The 19,045-nt window shown below is 49.1% G+C and overlaps 8 protein-coding genes across 8 annotated transcripts; 4 read left to right on the top strand and 4 right to left on the bottom strand.

Moving 5' to 3' along the window:
• Positions 1 to 155: 155 nt before the first annotated feature.
• LTR64_006398 (uncharacterized protein) lies at positions 156 to 3,389 on the top strand (the record flags this gene model as incomplete). The annotated part of the gene is made up of 2 exons (XM_064900729.1): positions 156 to 3,294; positions 3,349 to 3,389. The coding sequence occupies 2 exons, from the start codon at positions 156 to 158 to the stop codon at positions 3,387 to 3,389; spliced, it is 3,180 nt and encodes a 1,059-aa protein (XP_064754041.1).
• Positions 3,390 to 4,352: 963 nt separating this feature from the next.
• On the top strand, positions 4,353 to 5,526 carry LSP1 (lipid-binding protein; the record flags this gene model as incomplete). The annotated part of the gene is made up of 3 exons (XM_064900728.1): positions 4,353 to 4,470; positions 4,558 to 4,691; positions 4,750 to 5,526. The coding sequence occupies 3 exons, from the start codon at positions 4,353 to 4,355 to the stop codon at positions 5,524 to 5,526; spliced, it is 1,029 nt and encodes a 342-aa protein (XP_064754040.1).
• A 2,092-nt stretch (positions 5,527 to 7,618) lies between these two features.
• DGA1 (diacylglycerol O-acyltransferase 1) lies at positions 7,619 to 9,080 on the top strand (the record flags this gene model as incomplete). The annotated part of the gene is made up of 2 exons (XM_064900727.1): positions 7,619 to 7,995; positions 8,045 to 9,080. 2 exons carry the CDS (start codon positions 7,619 to 7,621, stop codon positions 9,078 to 9,080), a joined length of 1,413 nt encoding a protein of 470 aa, XP_064754039.1.
• A 930-nt stretch (positions 9,081 to 10,010) lies between these two features.
• LTR64_006395 (uncharacterized protein) lies at positions 10,011 to 11,364 on the bottom strand (the record flags this gene model as incomplete). Its single annotated transcript, XM_064900726.1, has 3 exons — positions 10,011 to 10,890; positions 10,956 to 11,122; positions 11,212 to 11,364. The coding sequence occupies 3 exons, from the start codon at positions 11,362 to 11,364 to the stop codon at positions 10,011 to 10,013; spliced, it is 1,200 nt and encodes a 399-aa protein (XP_064754038.1).
• Positions 11,365 to 12,717: 1,353 nt separating this feature from the next.
• LTR64_006394 (uncharacterized protein) lies at positions 12,718 to 14,392 on the bottom strand (the record flags this gene model as incomplete). Its single annotated transcript, XM_064900725.1, has 2 exons — positions 12,718 to 14,158; positions 14,277 to 14,392. 2 exons carry the CDS (start codon positions 14,390 to 14,392, stop codon positions 12,718 to 12,720), a joined length of 1,557 nt encoding a protein of 518 aa, XP_064754037.1.
• Positions 14,393 to 16,163: 1,771 nt separating this feature from the next.
• Positions 16,164 to 16,469, top strand: LTR64_006393 (uncharacterized protein; the record flags this gene model as incomplete). The annotated part of the gene is made up of 2 exons (XM_064900724.1): positions 16,164 to 16,276; positions 16,325 to 16,469. 2 exons carry the CDS (start codon positions 16,164 to 16,166, stop codon positions 16,467 to 16,469), a joined length of 258 nt encoding a protein of 85 aa, XP_064754036.1.
• Positions 16,470 to 16,472: 3 nt separating this feature from the next.
• On the bottom strand, positions 16,473 to 17,687 carry MRI1 (S-methyl-5-thioribose-1-phosphate isomerase; the record flags this gene model as incomplete). Its single annotated transcript, XM_064900723.1, has 2 exons — positions 16,473 to 16,783; positions 16,931 to 17,687. 2 exons carry the CDS (start codon positions 17,685 to 17,687, stop codon positions 16,473 to 16,475), a joined length of 1,068 nt encoding a protein of 355 aa, XP_064754035.1.
• A 734-nt stretch (positions 17,688 to 18,421) lies between these two features.
• LSM6 (U4/U6-U5 snRNP complex subunit lsm6) lies at positions 18,422 to 18,658 on the bottom strand (the record flags this gene model as incomplete). Its single annotated transcript, XM_064900722.1, has 1 exon — positions 18,422 to 18,658. The coding sequence occupies one exon, from the start codon at positions 18,656 to 18,658 to the stop codon at positions 18,422 to 18,424; it is 237 nt and encodes a 78-aa protein (XP_064754034.1).
• Between the last annotated feature and the right edge of the window lie 387 nt (positions 18,659 to 19,045).

Raw genomic sequence — 19,045 nt, 5'->3', positions numbered from 1 at the left:
TTGTCCGAAATCGTCACGAACTGCTGCTTACCGTGCTTGCCCCCCGCATTTGAGAGCTCTACTTTCCACAACTGAACACCCGACTAATTGACTCGTGGCTCTGTACTAATATTGTTCCAGAATTGCTAAAAACAACAGGCTCAGGCCGAAGAAAAATGCCGTGGGACAAGCTGACAGCCCCCGTTGTTTCCAGTAATCCCGGCTCTTCAGAGCAGGAGATTGGAGACGAGCCTGACTGGGGCACCGGACACAACCACCGAATTGGCTTCAGAAATCGACAAGGACGTACACCAGGTTTTACGCACGATGGAGACCATGATCCTTACGAAACAGAAGAAGACAGGCAGTTTGCCGAAGAAGCTATTCGGAAATACAAGGAACTGCAACAACGAAAGGACAAGGGCGAACTCCTCAACTTTCGAGATATCATGAAAAACCAGTCTGATTTTCAAAAGCAGAGGCCTGAGAAGTACCCTCCAGGCTTTAGGTTTATGGTCCAGGCTCGAGAAGACTGGGTCAAAAAAGAGGAAGATTGGCCTGCTAATATCAAGCAACGAGAAAAGGAAGAGCAGAAGAAGAAGGAAGAACAGGAAAAGAAAAAGCAGAACAAGGACCAGGATGGCGAGCAGAGAGACGACGAAACAGAATGGCGCCGGAGTACAGGCAATGGTGGACAAAAGCATCATGATGCGTACGGCAAATCTGAGGGAGATTCTAAGACTTCGAACGGTGTTCAGCAGAATGGCAATGAGCAAGGCAGCCAATCACAAAAAACTGAATATCAGAAACTTCGAGAGCGGTACACACCAGAAGAGATTACCCTCTTGCGGCACCTTCAGCATGAAAAAGACCAGACAACTAACTTTCAGCAAAATGACGGCAAGCAGGACTCGCCAATGAAGCACGAGGCTGAGCACAGGGATATTGCAATCGAGGCAGTAGATGCAATGACACCGGACAACTGGATACCAAGAAGCAGTAATCTTGTTAGAAGGACTGGTCAGCATCCGCTCAACGCTGAGCCGCGTCTGGAAGCTCTGTTTCAGGCTGGTCTTATCACACCTAATTCTTTGCACTACGTTCGCAATCATGGGAGCGTTCCTCGACTGTATTGGGCGACTCATGTTCTAGACGTGTGTGACGGCGCTCTGAAGCTCTCTATGGACGATCTTCGAAACATGTTTGATCCTGTCAATATTCCGATTGCGTTAGCGTGTGATGGAAATAGGCGAGGCGAATTGAACAAAATCAAGAAGAGTAAAGGCTTTGACTGGGGTGCTGGGGCTGTCAGCTGCGCGTACTGGAAGGGGGCGTTACTATGGCAAGTTCTCGAACGAGCAGGCGTTGTCCGAGATAGCTGGAATGGAAAACGTCTGTGGGTCAATTTTGAAGGCGCCGATGAACCAAGCGAGGGCAAATACCAGACCTCCCTACCACTTGATTATGCCTTGGATAGAGGAAACGATGTACTATTGGCTTACGAGATGAACAATACCAAGTTACCTGCAGATCATGGATTTCCTGTTCGGCTCATGATTCCAGGATTTGTTGGAGGACGAGCTATCAAATGGCTAGCACGAATTTGGATTACAGACCACGAAAACGACTCCTACTACCACATTTGGGACAACCGAGTCCTTCCAGCTTTCATTACTGAGAAAGATGGCGAGTTTGCTAGGACTATGTTTCATCATCCGAGCACGGCATGTAACGAGCAGAATCTCAACAGTGTCATCGTGAGACCGGGTCAAGGAGCGAAATTTGATATTGTTGACATTCTGAAGAAAGACACCTACAGGGTTGAAGGCTATGCATACGACGGAGCTGGTCATGAAGTCCAGAGAGTTGAGCTCTCCATAGATGGGGGCAAGACGTGGCTTTATTGCTTGCGGCATTTCCCCGATCGGCCAATCCGTAATGGCACCAAGTTCTGGTGCTGGATCCATTGGCACATTGACGTCGATGCGGCCCATTTCGTGCGTGCAGAATCGCTGATTGTCCGCTGCTTCAATGTTTTCAAAAATACACAACCCGAGCATGGTGTTTGGAACACAATGGGTATGATGAACAATGGGTGGTACCGAGTCGAAGCGCAAACCGACAAGGACGGCAAGCTAGTGTTTCGACATCCTTTCCATCAAGAAGATGACGATGGCTGGATGAAACCCTCGACAGAAAACCAGCTCGCTGCGGCTAAACAAGACAGTGGCGTGCCTGACAAGCAGTTCACTAGGGAAGAGGTCGAAAAGCACAATACCAAAGAGGATTGTTGGCTCGTTGTCAATGGAAATGTTTACGATTCTACCTCGGTGCTCTCGTGGCATCCAGGTGGATCTGCTACATTACTTGCTAATGCCGGCAAGCTCTCACTTGAAGTGACGAGCAGTTTCCAAAGTATTCACGACGAATACGCACACAAGAAACTGTCCGAATGCGTGATTGGCAGAGTAACAGACAAGGCTCAGCAATTCATGCAGGAACAAGCCAAGGCTGAGGCGGAGCAGAGTATGAAGGCCGGGCCGAAGGATACGCTGCTGCAAAGCAAGAAGTGGGTGCCTGTAAAACTTGCGGACAAGAAGCAGATTTCCGAGGATACTTTTACCTATACCTTCTCATACAAAGATGATCCTAGTAAAAAGAAGCTCGGGCTGGGGACGTGTCAACATATACAGTTTGGCATCCACATGGTGGACAAGATGCTCGTCCGGTCGTACACGCCTACAAGGCCGATCACTCAGAAGGATGACGACGGTACCTTCGAGTTGACGGTGAAGACATATTATCCAGATGAAAATCAACCAGGTGGAGCGTTCTCCAACTTCCTGCTTGAGCTACCTGTTGGCGAAAGTGTTGACGTTTGTGGTCCGACAGGTGAAATTGAGTATCTTGGAGAAGGCGAGTTCGACATCGAAGGGAAGAAGAACAAGTTTAGCAAGATTAGTCTGGTACTGGGTGGTAGTGGCCTTACACCAGGGTATTCGTTGATAGAAAGAGTTCTCCGAGAAGGCGGTAACACAGAAGTTTGCGTTATCGACGCCAACAAAACAGAGGACGATATCCTACTGCATGACAAGCTCGACGAGGCTGAGAAAAATAGCAAGGGTAAGATCAAAATCACTCACGTGCTCAGCCATCCTAAGGACTCGGATGCTTGGAAACACAAAGGAGGTCTGTCAGGTCATGTCAATGCAGACATCATAAAGGGGAAGCTCTTCCCACCCGCCCAAGACTCTGTGGTTTTCTTGTGTGGACCACCCGGCATGATCCAAAAGGCTGCGCTGCCAGCACTGAAGGGTAAGTCTTCCCAGCTGGTCGAATTTTACGATACATGCTAACTGATGCCTACAGATTGGGGATACGTCGAAGACGAGAATTGCTTTGGTTTTTAGTACTCGACACATGAAACAGTTTCTGCAGGACAACGCGTCAAGTCCACACGATCCATGCGACACAACGTTTCTGCTATGAGTGAGTAGTTGAGCTTGTTGCAGTGCTCTCTGAGGTTCGATCCTCTCTATTGGCAGGGATGGTGAGGGTTAGCACCACCTTACCAGACGGTTGTAAATTAGATTGTTTCAATGAAGTGGCAGATAGCGTCAACCACTTGATTGTTCGAGTTCAATAGCTCGGCATCGTCAGTTGAAGTTACGGGGTCTTCGCGTGAAGTTAGACCCTGACTAGTGCTACAACAAGCAAGCAGGTTTGCGGGATTGTGCGTCAGCGGCGACTCTAGCGCAGAGTCACGGTTGCTGTGCCACCCAAAAGATGACCACTGTGTCTAACAACAATCGTAGAGGGTATAGAAAGCAGCACAACGCCCGCAGCTTAAACACTGTAGCTACCCAACTTTGTGAAAATCGCACTCCTCCAAACCCAGATCGTATACCCTGCATCGTCCCCTTCGCACCACCACTGTCTGGCAGAATTGCACGTGCGAATTTTGAAAGTGAGTGAGACCCTCTGTTTTGGATGTTGACCTCATCGCTCAACCAGCCTGTGACTGTGGCGGTTCTCCGCCTCGATCCGGCCTGGTTCTGTGGCAGCGGCAGGAGGGCCAACGTCATCATGCTCCCAATTTCAGTTTGGAGGCAATTTGCAAGCTCAGACTGTCGAGACTCGCGTTTTCTTTTTGAGCTTGGAAGCTGTTATCACAATTCCAGCCTTTCTTCCTTCTCTTAATCCATCCATATCACTCTCGCGCGATTGAAAACTAACAATCGTTTGATTGCAGCCAAATAATCGCACCTATCGCAAGCGGTATACCCTTCGCAAACCACTCTATCAGCACAACTCGTGCGACCACAGGCTATACCACCTGAATACTTCTTAATACACCAATAAAATCCGCCAATATGCATCGAACATACTCAATGCGCCAGTCGCGCGCACCAACTGCGTCGCAGCTGGAAACTCCTCCACCACCATCTTCGTCCACAAAAGCTGGAAGGCTCTTTGGTCGCAGCAATTTTGGTAAGTATACCACTACGCGGAACGGCCTCGGATCGCTATCCAGGCGTCCGGACGTAGTACAGTAGCAGTGATGCTAATATGCGACAGGACACAAGTTCAGATCCCAAGCGGCGGGCGCATTCGGCCCAGATCTAGCCAAGAAACTGACACAACTGGTCAAGATGGAGAAGAACGTCATGAGAACGATGGAGCTGGTTGGTCGTGAGAGAATGGAAGTTGCTGTAAGCCATTGCCCATTGTCAACTCTATCCCAAGCCTGTTTACTGACACTTTCAACAGCAACAACTATCGATCTGGGGCGAAGCCTGCGATGACGACGTTTCCGACGTAACTGACAAGCTCGGTGTCCTCATTTACGAAATCGGTGAGCTCGAGGACCAATTCGTCGATCGTTATGACCAGTACCGAGTCACAATCAAATCCATCCGAAACATTGAAGCCTCGGTCCAGCCATCGCGAGACCGCAAGCAGAAGATCACCGATCAGATCGCACAGCTGAAATACAAGGACCCCAACTCTCCACGCATTGTCGTCCTGGAACAGGAACTCGTCCGAGCTGAAGCCGAGTCCCTGGTCGCTGAGGCGCAGTTGAGCAACATCACACGAGAGAAGTTGAAGGCTGCATTCACCTATCAGTTTGATGCACTCAGAGAACATTGTGAGAAGACTGCCATCATCGCTGGCTACGGCAAACATCTCCTCGAACTGGTTGATGACACCCCAGTCACCCCTGGCGAGTCTCGACCTGCATATGACGGTTACGAAGCCAGCAAAGCCATCATCCAGGACTGTGAGGACGCTCTCACGAACTGGGTCCAGTCCAAGGCCACCGTCAAGTCCAGCCTGTCCACCAGAGCACGAACTCTGAGCCAAAGACGCAAGAACAAGATGGGCAACGGCGAGGGTCATGACCTCAGCCACCAGGATCAACCACTAGAGGGCGAGCGAGACGGCTGGGTCCCAGCCAGCCAGCACGGCGAGTATGAGAACGAAGATGACGATGACGAGGAAGAGTCTCAGGTCAGAGGACGACAGGAAGAGGGTCAGACTGCGTAAGTCTCCAATGGACTCGCGGAACCCAAGCCCCAAATAAGTAACATGTGTCTAGTGACCGACCCATGTTCTCCCAGGAGACTACGGTGTAATGTACTACCAACCATTGCGGCACAAGGATGGAAAGGATGAAGTTGAAGATGATGTATACCCCCAAGTGATGATCTTACCTTTTCCTTTAGGTGTGGAAGAGTATCTAGCAGATATTTGATGTTGATGTTAAATGGTAATGGCGCTACGAGTCAGTACAAGTTGGCACCACAGGGTAATGCTTGAAGTAAAACACAGATTCAGTACTAATGATTGAGAAATGCATATTTATACAAGAAGATGTTTCTTCATCAGCCTTTGTGTCTTATTGATTTGTTGTGACTTCGGAACGTATGGAACATATTCCTAGTGCACAGGTGTAACACGACACACAGACCGTCATTCGATATCGTGATGTGTTACGAACACAGGTCGAGTCCTGGTTGGGACTTCCAACATACCGGTGTATGCGTCCACTTGCAGCACGAATAGCGAAGTCTCGTGCCAATGTCAAACGAGACACAAAGAGTTGATGTTCCACTCGAATACCTGTCACGCTCTGCTTACTTGCGCTCTGCCTCGGATCAGTACATCTAGAAACGGCTGTTGTGAGTAAGGTCTGTGCTGTGTGACCGTGTGAGACAGTGAGACATGTTGGAGATTACTATCAACCCTCAGGAGTACGCTCTGCTCTATCAAGTTTGCAAATATTTGTGGTTCGGAATTCGACAGTGAGAGAATCTCATTCTTTCTTCAGGTTAGAAGATGCAGATCTTAGTCCTCCTTAGCTTGATTGGCCTGACTCTGGCTCTCGCAAGTGATAACGACGCTCTTCAGATACTCCAGCAGCCCATCTTGATCACACAGCCTGGCGTCGTTCAAGACGATTATGCTGGCGGCCAGGGAGGCCGCTCGGCAGCACGTCCGCAAGACGTCTGGAGACTTCGACGTACAAAGAGGAGGAATTTGAGAGAACTAGAAGATGAGCATGAGGATAGCGCTATAGTGCTATAGTGCTATTAGGCTGAACGAAGGATGAGATCTCTTCGACGCAGGTGGACCTGGTGGAAATTTTGTGCTGGACTTGATCAAACGGGAGCGTCCATGATTGAAGTTACCTCGAGGCTTGGTTAGGGGCACGAGTGTTGTCCTCTGAACGACGTATTATGCTAGGAACGTCGCATTGCATCACGTCCTCTGCATCTGGCAATCAAAGATCCAATACCTCCGGGATCCGTTGGACACGAACACGACTTTCCAGATCTTCCCTTGAACGGAATGTATACCAACACGCTACAGTACTCGGATCGAACCACCATGCAGAGCCTTCAGTGCGCCTTCGTTATCCAACCACTTTCAAAGTCGGCAGCAGATGCACTGGGGCAACAAGTCTTGCTCCGTTAGTGAAGAGAGTCAATCCATAGGGTAGTCGGAAGAAACAAAAAAGGGGAAGTGATTATGAAATAGACAGCTGTATGATAGAGACCAGAACAAGTATATTCTTACTCGAGGTCAACCTCGATTTAGAGGATTTGGGCTGTAGCCTGGTCGTCGGGCTGTGATCAATATACATGGTCAGCAACGGGAACACGAATAGACACCCAGTTTATTCGAAATTGCCCCCGCATCACTAGTAATGCTCGATTCGCAGGTGTAACACCCCACCGACTCTTGCTAGACGACGATGGTAACTTACAATAGCGATGCTTGTTAATGGCAAGACATCGCAGTGGTGTACCAGGTACTCTACTTAGTCTACGGTACTTGTACGAAGAGTTGCAGCGTGCCAAGCACGTTTCGCAACCATGTGGACTCGACGCAGGGCAGCTGCGACGAAGGTGGGCGAGGTACGTCATGCAAAGCTTGATGCTGGCAACTTGTGCAAACTGTCCGTGGAACGCTTCGTGATTTTGAAACAGATAGTTGCGCTGAGAATGGACGCTCCCACGAAGGTGGAAATATGCTAAAACGTGAAAACTCCGAGTTTCAATGGTACAAGCAAAGAACAGCAGCAATTCATACTCGTTTAAAGCCTGAGCATCCGGTAGCCATCCCAGAGTCAACCATGGACTCGGAGCCTGCGAACCCGGAAGAACGCGCTCAGCAGGATCTCCCTCCCAAGTCCTACGCGGATGCTGCTCACGAGGCAGTGAATGGCGACGATGACTACAAGCACAGTAACGGCCACAGTACCCCCAATAAGGAAGCCGTGTGGAACCTGGACGAGAACAAGATAGTTTACGAGAAATATAAAGATGGAGAGGGCTCTGTACTAGTCAGTGTCAAGCCAGATCCCTCCTATGAGGAGAATTTGAAGCACAACAAGGCGACGGCGCCTCGGTCGAGAGGGTCGAGTACAAGCGAGAATAAGAAATTGCAGGACACGCCCAAACCACAACTGCAGGCGGGTCGTAGAGCAGGTGCTGGCTGGGAGCGATCAGCGTATGTTTTTGACAGAGACCTACGCAAGTCCACGCTAACCGAGTCGCAGCATTCGTTGGTCCCCTCTCAATGTACCCTTGCAGCGTCGACTACAGACTCTTGCAGTCCTATGGCACACCACTTCCATCGCCCTTTTCCTGTCGCTTTTCTTCCTTCTATCGTCTATCCCTCTTTGTTGGTCGATCCTCCTACCATACCTAATCTATACTCTTATCTTCTCTGAAGACTCCACTGATGGCCGCCTACGTCGAAGGTCTCCATTTCTTCGTCGATCCAAGGTCTGGTCTGCTTTTGCTTCCTACTTTCCAGCTCGACTTCATCGAACAGTCCCACTTATTCCTACAAGAAAATACATCTTCGGATATCATCCTCATGGCATCATTTCACATGGTGCCTTTGCTGCCTTCGGCACTGAAGCTCTAGGCTTCTCCGATCTATTTCCAGGCATCACAAACACTTTACTTACCCTAGACAGCAATTTTCGCATCCCGTTCTACCGTGATTATGCTTTGGCATTAGGACTAGGTTCAGTTTCGAAAGAATCCATAGAGAACCTCTTGTCCCGCGGAGGCATCAACAATGAAGGAATGGGCCGAGCGGTCACTGTCGTGGTTGGCGGCGCAAGAGAATCACTGGATGCACAACCACACCATCTCAAACTTGTTCTAAACTCGCGGAAGGGCTTCGTGAAAATCGCTATCCGACAAGGCGCTGATCTGGTTCCAGTCCTAGCTTTCGGTGAAAATGAACTCTACGAGCAGGTCGACAGTCAGGAGCACCCCTTCATCCACAGGTTTCAAATGATCGTCAAAAAAGCTATGGGGTTTACCGTCCCTCTCTTCCATGCAAGAGGCATCTTCAACTACGACGTGGGCTTGATGCCATATCGTAGAGCTATGAACATCGTTGTAGGAAAGCCTATCGCTGTCAAACAACAAGGCGGCGCAGGCAGTGACGGCAAGGTCGACGAAGCTTATCTCGACGAAGTACACAAAGCCTATGTTGACGAATTGATCAATATGTGGAACGAGCATAAGGACACTTTTGCCAAGGATCGCCTGGGAGAGCTCGAGGTCGTGGAATAGCACTCCTTTGTGGCATCCCTTACGACGTCCGAGCGAGGAAAAGAGTACAAGTACAATCATCACGCTTCAGTCGGGTTCCAAGGGTTCTACGAGAAACTTCCAGCAGTGTTACCCACCTAGACGAGACAAGAGCAAATGGCGAGCTACTGGACTCATCAACACGAAAACACGAGATCATCTCTGGACCTACTTCAAGTCGCACATCACAACCCTAGGCCACTATTTCCTGCAAAAATCGGGCGAGTTTGCCAGACCCTTTCGTCCCTCTTATTTGGCTGTAGGCCTTTTCATCACGATAACCCTGATAAGATTACGCGCTCGGCTTGTACTGCGTATGGAAAATGCTGCCCATGCAGCTAGGACTGGAAGTGTTGTCTCTCGAAATTCAAAGTATGTGACCTTGAATGCTTGTCAATTGGTCTTGCTGGGACACGAAGGAAGGCTTGGTGTATAGTATGCGATGAGTGTGGTTTGTTGATTGTCCGGGTCGACGAGCACAGAGAATGTTTATAGTGTATATATTTCTTGGCTACGGGTTTGTATTTCAGGTTCTCGGATACGGTATGCATGATTTTGATGAAACGGGTAATGGTTAGCAGACAGATCGGTTACACTTGGGAAGGGGAAGAGACTGTACTGGGAGAAAATGGGAAGCTTTGTTGGATTGTAAATTTAGGACCGAGCATTTCATCATGTTTGCTCGATACTGAGCGAACCTCATCGAAGACTATATGCACTCATATGTCATTTCGTTCTGCTCCTCTGAAATCGTGTAGCCCTGAAGCACTTCATATTGTCTTTGGACATCACTTCATCGTTTGCTTCGACAAGCTAGAGCAAATGTCCAGGTGCCTGTCCCAGAGTATCTGTAAAGCTTCTGCGTGACCTTCCTAGTGTATCTAATACCTCAAGGCTCACTAGAGATTCTGCTCAGGAGGACTTGGGAGCAAAGCCAAATCGCTTGTTGTCAGCGTCAAAGACTGCAAGAACAGCCTTCAGGAAGATATCACCGTAGATGCTGAGACCGACTCCTTGGTTGGATTGCAAACCACCGAAACAGCTGCTGCTTCCGCGTGACACGGCTCCTAAACTCATCAAGCCGCCAGGAATAGTGGCCTGACCACTACCGATTCCCAAAATCATGTCAGGTAGCAGAGCGGAGCAGGGGAAGACATATCCACCTTGCTGCTGATCCACTTCGGCACCATCGACCTGGCTGTAGTAGTCTTCGACAATGGAGTCATCCATAAGTAGCAGGGTAGTACCAGTGTCGGCAATAGCGTCAATGTCCTGCTCTTGGAAGTTTCCATCGCCGACTCCGTAACCAGTTCCAGTGAACTCCCAGAAGCCTTGAGATTCGTTGATGTCGGTGTAAGTGATTTTCCCAGTGTACTTGCTGCTGTCAATGTAGCCAAAATCATACGTGCCTGGGGCACCTTGCTTCAGATCGACAGTGAACAGATTCTTAGCGAAGAGCCCTTGTGCAGCTGCGGTGTCGAACCAGGTGGTTTGAGGCTTGGGCTGGACAGTGTTGATAGAGCTGAAGGCGAGGCCGAGGAGACCATCGTTGTCTGGGTCCTGGAGGAACTGAGAGCTGACCTTGGAAGCAAGCTCAACTGCCTGGCCCTTAACTGTAATACCAGCTACCTCAACATCATCAGTGTAGACATCGCCACTTGCACCAGAGCCATCACCGTATCGAATTTTCCAGGTTGCGCCATTCAATTTCTTGGCAGTTTTTGACTTGTTAGGGTTGTAGATGGCGTGACCCTCGGTGTACGAGGAGGCAAGCTCGCTTGAGAAGACCCAGCTGTTACACAGTTAGTTCCAACGCCAAGTACAAGCTGAAGAAGCAAGAAAGGGCGATAGACTTACAGATCAGCAGATCCTGTATCAAAGTCGAGAGTCAGAGTTTGTCCACCAATATTCACTTCACTCAGGTAAGCGACATCCGACTCTTCAGGTATTGCTGGAACACTGCCAGTCTCTGTGGCGGCAGCAGCTGCAGCAGCGATATTGCTTGGAACTGGCTTGCCATATTTCTGTTCTTGTTGTTAGCCTAGAGATACGAGGGGTTATGAGTAGCGATGCAAATTTGGTATGTGTTGGTGTAGTTCTTCAGAGTACTCACCTCGTAGACTCGAGCTAGTCGGACAGGATAGGCAGGCAATGGCTTAGCAACAGTACCGGTCACACTGAAGCCTTTGGTTGTTATTTGTGGGACTGGTTTGGTGAGAGCGAGAGTTGCTAACGAGGCAACAAGAAGGGTGGTTAGAGAATGCATGGCGCCCGTCGGTAGAGCGACAGGTAATGGGGAACAGAGAATTTGTCGTATGAAAGCGTCTTTTCCGATTCCACGCCTTATGAATGCTCGGGACAGCACAATAATATCAAAAAGAATGTGGGGATATGAAAAGAGTGACAGTCAAAAGAATTGTGAATGTGATGTAAGTGAAGTGAAGTTAGAAGAGACATAGCTTCGTTCTTATATTTGTGAGTGAAGCCTGCCGTGCCTGCTTTGCCACAACTGAGCCTATTCTGAATTTCGAATTCGGGAAAGAGTCTGAACGCTTCCGTCTTGGTTTTGGTGTACAAGTAAAGAACGGTGACCTGCAGGTGGGACTTGCCTTCTAGTATAACGTCGTAGCTTGTTCAAGTTGTTGTTGAACGGACATAAGTGCTAGAAAAGGCACGTCTTCCACCCAAGCGACTGCCATGAGAAGCTGATCCTGACTTGTCATTCGACAGACAAGCAAGAACAAGAAGTAACAAGCTCATCTCAATTTATGCTTGTTATGCTCGCCAACGTCACCAAGGGATGTCCGAGGGTAGCTTCAAGTCGTCTATTGGCACTCGAACGATTAGGGACGCTTTGCGACTTACTCCAAGGGGAACAAAGTGGGCATGAAGATTGTGGAGCGTGCAGGTAATTATTTGAAGACTTTCAGTATGCCCCGACAATATACATCATGCGGTGCAATCTTGGACAGTCCCACGGCAATATCGTGCAACAGCAAGTGTGTTTGAGATTTAGAAAGACGACGTGAGACTTCTACTTGGCTCCAGCCTCCCAAAAGCCAAGCTGCCAAGTAAACTGCTTGGTTGGACAAGCTTTCAGCCCTCGAATGCACCAAGTGGAGCTTCAGACTGTCACTCTGCCTTTTCACGTCTGCTATTCGTTCGCTGGATTAGATGAGGACGATACTAGCACATCTGTAGATCTTGGACTTCTATCAAGTCTCTCAATCGTGTTTTTCTCGTGTCCTATGTGTCTACAATCGGTCCAAATATGGTATAAGGCATCGGGGTGACACATACACAACTTTTCAGTATTCGATATTGCGGCCGACTATCTTCGGACTTTGCATGAAATACTCGTGTAAAGGTGAAGCAGGACTTGCAACCCGTTTTCGATGCGACTCAAAATAATCACTTCTACACGACAAAAGATAGAAGGTCATGGTCCTTTCAAATGGTTGATAGGCACAACTAGGGAGTAAGGCAGCTTTATAGAAGCATCTCGAGGGCAGACAAGCTTGCTCCAATAACTCCGGCCACATGTGCAGCGTCATACCGTCATTTTGCGCAAATTACAACTTCTGCACCGAAGGATCTCAGAACTTGAATGCCGCCTCAACTATCGACGTCCGTATGAGTTACCCTTTGGTGTTCTTGCTGGATCGAATACCTGTTCTCGCTCGGCCAATCCAGCCAAAGTATCTGCGGCTTCACTTTCGGATGTTGTCGGCGTCTGATTCTGCGAGCGGCTTCGTCTGACGGATATCTTGTCGGAATGAGGATTGAGGTAATGTGACGAACTCAGCCGCTGCGACGTCCCAAATATTCCAGGCGGGTTAGTAGGCGTATCGCTCCGCTGTCGAAGTGGAGGCAAGGTCCGTTGCGTAACGATGTCGCTAGGGTTTCCGAATGATAGATCTACAAGTTGCGAAAGGGGCATAGAAGCAGAGTGCTGAGACGTCTGTAAGGACGTATCGACTTGGTTCTGCCGCACGACATCAATGTTCCGGTCCATCCAGGGCTCAAGTGCGGCTAACCCAGGACCTGATGTCGAAGAGGGTGGACCACTTCCGGAGCTCACGGCTGGTATGGCTACTGACGAGAAGTTGTGAGGGTTTGACAAGTTTTGTCGCCTAAGTAACGCCTGAGATTCAGGACTATAGTACTCTTGACGAGCAGATCGAGAAGCAAACGCCGATGACGATGACGTACCAAGTGGAAGCTGTGAACCTCGAGCTACGACATCGTTCAACTCGAGGCTTCTCCAGCTGCTTTCCTCCGACATCGAGCTCTGTCCCGAAAGTCTTCCCGGCAGCTGCCTCTCTTGAACAGGAGGTGGTGTATGTTGACCCGCGGAACCTGGCAGGCTCGGGATCGATGTCACGATATGCAGAGTTGACGCACTAGATTCACTGAGCGACCCACTTTGAGAGGTTACGCTCATGGAGACGAAAGACGGGCCTCGCTTGTGTGCAGAAAGATCTGAGGCTCCCTCCATAGAATCAGCCTGAGACGCTGCTGAGAGGCTCGAGCTACCACTCGGCTCGAGTCTCGGTTTCTTCCATTCGCTCGTAGTAACACCGCTGTGCTTAGCCTTGAAGTCGGCAAGATAATCCATATATTGTTGGTAAGCATCCGTTGTTTTATAGTCAGCAAGCTGAGCATTGTACGTATCCTTCAACGCTGCAGCATGACTTTCGAAGATGTCCTTTTGCGATGGGTCAAGCTTCTGCCACCTCTCGCCAACTAGTCGCGCAATGTCTGTGAATGACATATTGTCTCCCTTGACTTCTTCACGAACTTTGTTGGAGAAAAGAACATACGCGGACGGTGGCTTTTCGGGAGCATGTTCATCGGGTTTTGGATGACGACGGTACTTCCTCTTCTGTTCCCCTACAGACGATAACGTATCCTTGTTGTGTCTAGCTTGCTGCGTGGCTGAATCTGCCTTTGCACTCTCCGGTCCCGGTGCAGCGTTGGAAGGCAATGGCAAGGGGCGGTCAACGGCAACACCTCTATAGTCGGCGATTGCTCGTTGCAATATCTGGACTTCTTGTAAGCTAATCTCAATGGAAACAGGACCGGTAGTATTACACGCCTATGACCCAGCTTTACATTGAGGACTGCCCTATAATGTTCATCAGTATCACGAGAGGGCACATTGGTGGTAAATCCTACAAATCACTTTCTTGGATGTCCAATACAGTTTCCCATATCTCGAACCCTTCAGCAACCAATGCAGTATGGTACTGTGACAGGCCAAGCTGCTCCAAAATGGGTCGAAGTGCTGTCATTCAAGCCCGTTCCCGTCATCGATTGTAGCTTTCAGTGGCCGAATCAGGCGTAGCAAGCTGCTGGGTAGTGCGCGTTGCGGTAGATCTATCGCGCCGTGGAGTGCCTCACGACCGCTTTTGCATCGATTAAAGTGGTTGTATTACTGCGACGAAAAATCCCCAGTAATTTCGAATATGAAAGTGTTCATGGGTGGGTTAGGTTAGCTATTCTGTTTGACCAATGCTGCGTCTCGCCTCTGTTGCGAGTATGCAGGGGAGATCTATAGCCACCATCGAGATTTTGGTTCGCTACGAAAGCTGGTAGCACAATGCCGGGCACTAGAAGGCAAGGAAGAAAGTCCAGGAGAATTGTTCGAGGCGAGCACAATTACTTCTATGCCTTGGAGAATGATCAGGTCTTGACGAAGATAACGAATCAACGCTTCTGATGTGGGGTCGATGAGGTCCAGTATGTTACCGAAAGACCCTGATGAACGTGGGTCTTGAGGCTCTGCGGGTGATGATTGGAACCTTGTCCGAATGTTGGAGAGCAAAGGGCGAGGTAGCGAATCATAGGAGCTTCAATGTATGCATGGGTCCCCGCGGTCGCTCTTGAGCGAAAGATGTGGTAAGAGACACTCAATAGACCTTAGGAGAAGTACCATGGGAGGAAGTATAAGTAGCCAGACGACGGAAACTATGTGCGGCATGCGCCAATATACAGATTGATAGAGGTGTGAAGGAGAAAGGCGGAAGAGGAAGACTGTAAAGTGGTGATGCTGTCAGAGCTAGAGTTCGAGTCCAAGAGATTTATGGTGGATAAAAATCACGACTTGCACCCTGAAGGTTGCAATTTAACTCCCCATCGCCGATGATCTAGGGGAGATCCAGTACCTTGTAACGTGCTGAGACACCAAGCTCCAATGTCAAAAGCGACAGTATATAGTGTACCCGTACGGCCACCAGAATGTTGTGAATACCAATTCCTTGCTTCACCAAGAGCATGCAGGGAGCAAGCACGCTCGTGTTGCAGCTGCCAATTTGGACCAGGAAGATCTTAAGATCTAATCGGACAGCGACATCGCTGGTTGAATATGTAATGCCGCTCTGATGAAGACAATCATCCTCGCCACAGACCACTAGTCGTACTTGAGCATGCTTTGTGGACAGAGAAATTATTTCGGTCGAGTGGATTGCGCGGCACGTTGTCCATGTGGACAGACGGGGCGATACAGGCAAATGATAGGCAAGGCAGCATGGTATCCGGGTAGAGAGATAGATGATGACACACGATTCTGCTGCACTTTCACGATCGATATATTGAGATCCTAAGCGCGGAGTGTTTTGTTTCCTGGTCGCCAAATAGAGATGGAAAGCCAAAGCCACGATTCGACCGAGGAATTGAGTAAACCAAACGCGGGAATCGCTTCGAGACTGTCCTTTTTTGACGCTACTCGTATCTTTCTGAAATTTTGATTTCGCAAGGGTTACGAGAACGATCGACGATCTTATAAACATGAGCTCTTGGCAACAGTAGTGCCCGACCGAGTCATAGCCTTACTCAAATAGGGTAGAGCGGGGTGAAATGTGGCGTCCAAGGACCCGCACTATAGGGACGAGCGAAGCATCTTGGATACGAGCAGGACTGCACCACGATCATCGTCGTTGTTCCAGCTCCTACGAGTTCACTGCTCTCCGGCTACTCACTATACTTGGCAAGGATAAAATATAGCTGAGCAGGGCAGCACCAGGCTGGTGCAAATACACTCCCCAGGTGCGAGGTCGGTTCATGATGGCCCAAGAGCTAAATAGAGATCAGGCTGAAGAGAAGGATAGCAGGAATGGTCTACAGAACCCTCAGCGCATGGCAACGGAGATGGCCAAAGCATTTCAAGAGCTTGCAAAGTGAGAAAAGATATTGTCTACATTGGGTACCTGCTAATATATGCTCAGAGGAGAACAAACCGCGTCGGCTCTTGAGAAGCAACTTGATGGCATTGAAGGTCGTATAGACGAGCTTCTGGCCGCAGCAGAGGAGGCAGAACGAGAAGCGAATCAGAGAATGAAGGATCGCGATACCGAGAAAGAACCTTCGTGAACATTACATTCCACCAATCGTCGATGGGCGTGTTTCGAACGTTGCTTCTGTTGTATTGGCGAAAAGAGGCTGGAAATTGAAAACACCATTCTCCTTCTCCACGACCCCAACCTCTGTGATGACACCATCAATGAGATCTGCAGGTGTAACGTCGAAGGCAGGATTCCATACGTCAATACCGTCGGCAGCAATATTGATGGTAACAGTTTCACTGAGGTTGCCATGAGTATCGATTGTCGGACCTTGTACTCTGGTCACTTCTTGTGGCGCACGTTCTTCAATGGTGATGTCTTGACCAGATGCCGTATCAAGATCTATAGTGGTTCTGGGAGCAGCAACAAGGAATTTCACACCATGATACCTTGCAAGCACAGCGAGAGAATATGTTCCAATCTTATTAGCAGTATCGCCATTAGCTGCTACACGATCTGCACCGACGACTATAGCAGCTATTGACGAACCTTTTCGTGCAAGCAGAGCACCTGCCATTGAGTCTGTGATGAGAGTGGCTGGGATCTGGTCGTGAACAAGCTCATAAGCTGTCAACCTCGAGCCCTGGTTGTAGGGCCGAGTTTCGCAGGCATATGCTCTGGTCAGGAAACCACCCTCTCGCAAAGAACGAATGACGCCCAAAGCAGTTCCATAGCCAGCTGTGGCAAGCGATCCAGTGTTGCAGATAGTCAGGATCTCGAGTTCCTGAGTTTTGTCGGAGCCCTTCAACTTCCCAGCATCTGTGTGCTCGATTATCCACTTAGCACCATTGGCACCAATAGCCTTGTTGTCCGAAACATCGTCGATGAGCATGCGCTCGGCAGCTGAAATATAGGCTTCAACAACTGAGCTATCAGAAGGTTCTTGAGCAGCCGCCGCTTCAGTTACAATTTTGCTCAACTTGCCAACAGCATCTCCCAGGTTAACCGCAGTGGGCCGGCTTTTCTTCAGGTACTGCAACCTTCCGATGATGTGGTCTTTTGCGGACGAAGCAGACGAGGCTGAATAGTTGGGTTGGCTGAGCTCTGTAGCTAAGGAAAGTGCCGCCACGATTGCAATGGCTGGAGCTCCTCGAACTTTCATCTGCTTGACGGCGTCGAATCCATCTTCGCACGTTTTTATTTCGATGTAGGTTGACTGGTGCGGTAGAAGAAGTTGGTTGAGAATTTGCAAAGTTGCAGCCTTTGCACCTGATGCTGGTGTGTACTTGATCGCTTCAAGAACCATCTTGCTGCAATATGTCGACTCCTACTTGTGTCAATGATCGATTAGTTCGCCTTGATCCGGGCAGATGAATAAGATGCTGCGATTCTCGTGTTCAATCACCTGTAGACAAATCTTCCACTCAACAGATCTGGAAAACTTATATGTAGTTCACATTGTACTACTAGTTCGTGGCTAAGATTGTAATTGGCCGCTCTTGAACGTTTTAACGGCTTACACCGGCTACTACATGTACACGTGGTCGTTGATGCACAAGGTGGGGCAAAGTCCTAGAAATGTTCAATAGGTGAAAAGTAAGTCTTTGTGTAATGGGCCATGCGTGTGCTAAGCAGTACGTTCTTGTACCATGCCAGCGTCTCGCGCACGAGCAAAGTCCAGGTTTTTGTGGCATCCCGAACAGACTTCGGTCTTGAAGACATCGCTCGTACTGATCCATAAGTACAGGTTCATCGACCAGCTCTCACAAGGCAGTTCTCGTGTCATGGTGTTGAACGCTCGTCTCTACTTCCTCTTCTTTACGCTCCTGCCGTCACTCCGAGATTCGTGGTGCGAACCAGTCACGACAGGTCCGCCCTTTTGGCTCTGAACAAGATCTTACTCCATACCAGTCACCTAAGTCGAGTCCAGCCACAGTCGATCAGCCGTAGATGATGAGTCATTGTTGTCGAAAACGAGGTGTATGTTTTGATAGAGTGTTGTTGCTCGTAGACACTTCGAAAGGGAAAAGTGGCTTCTGCTCAGGCCGATATGTAGAGAACATTATTTCCTCGCACAAAAGCATCACCGTAATTCCTTCGTAGCTGACCATTAACATATTCGGCACATTTCTCGAGCGCGATATTCATGTAGCCGTCAACAGATTGTAGCTCGCCCTTGTATACCACGCCTGAGTTTAATTTGACCGTGACAGGAGCGCCGATGATGCTGGAAAGAAATGCTGCTGGATCTCTGCTGTCCGAGGAGTGATTTTCCATGACACCAAATCCTTTGGAGAATGTCACAGAGATGAGGAAGTACTTTCGGCGACGGTAATAGAGCTGGAGTATAGCTTTGTGAGTCCTTCTGATAGTCGCCTAGTCGATGTGTGAGATTTCTTATCGAAATAGGATTGGATAGAGAAGAGCAGACAAATAGTGACTGTGAGAATCCCCCACATTCACGTCGAAACGCGTGACGCGACTACCCCAAATTGTTGCCACCACCAATCAGACCTGTTACACTTCTCCCAGCAGATGATTGCCGTTCTCGGGAACATGCAAGCCGTACAAAGAATACAACCAAACCGGCACAACGTTATACTTTACCACGACTATGCTGCTCTCGAAAAGAGTGTTGTTGGAGGATGCCCGATGATACACAAA

This window comes from Lithohypha guttulata (assembly GCF_036872675.1).
Source record: "Lithohypha guttulata strain CCFEE 5908 chromosome Unknown scaffold_4, whole genome shotgun sequence".
NCBI classification, from domain to species: Eukaryota; Fungi; Ascomycota; class Eurotiomycetes; order Chaetothyriales; family Trichomeriaceae; genus Lithohypha; species Lithohypha guttulata.
Note: the sequence above shows the minus strand (reverse complement) of the source record. Positions and strands in the feature narration are given on the sequence as shown.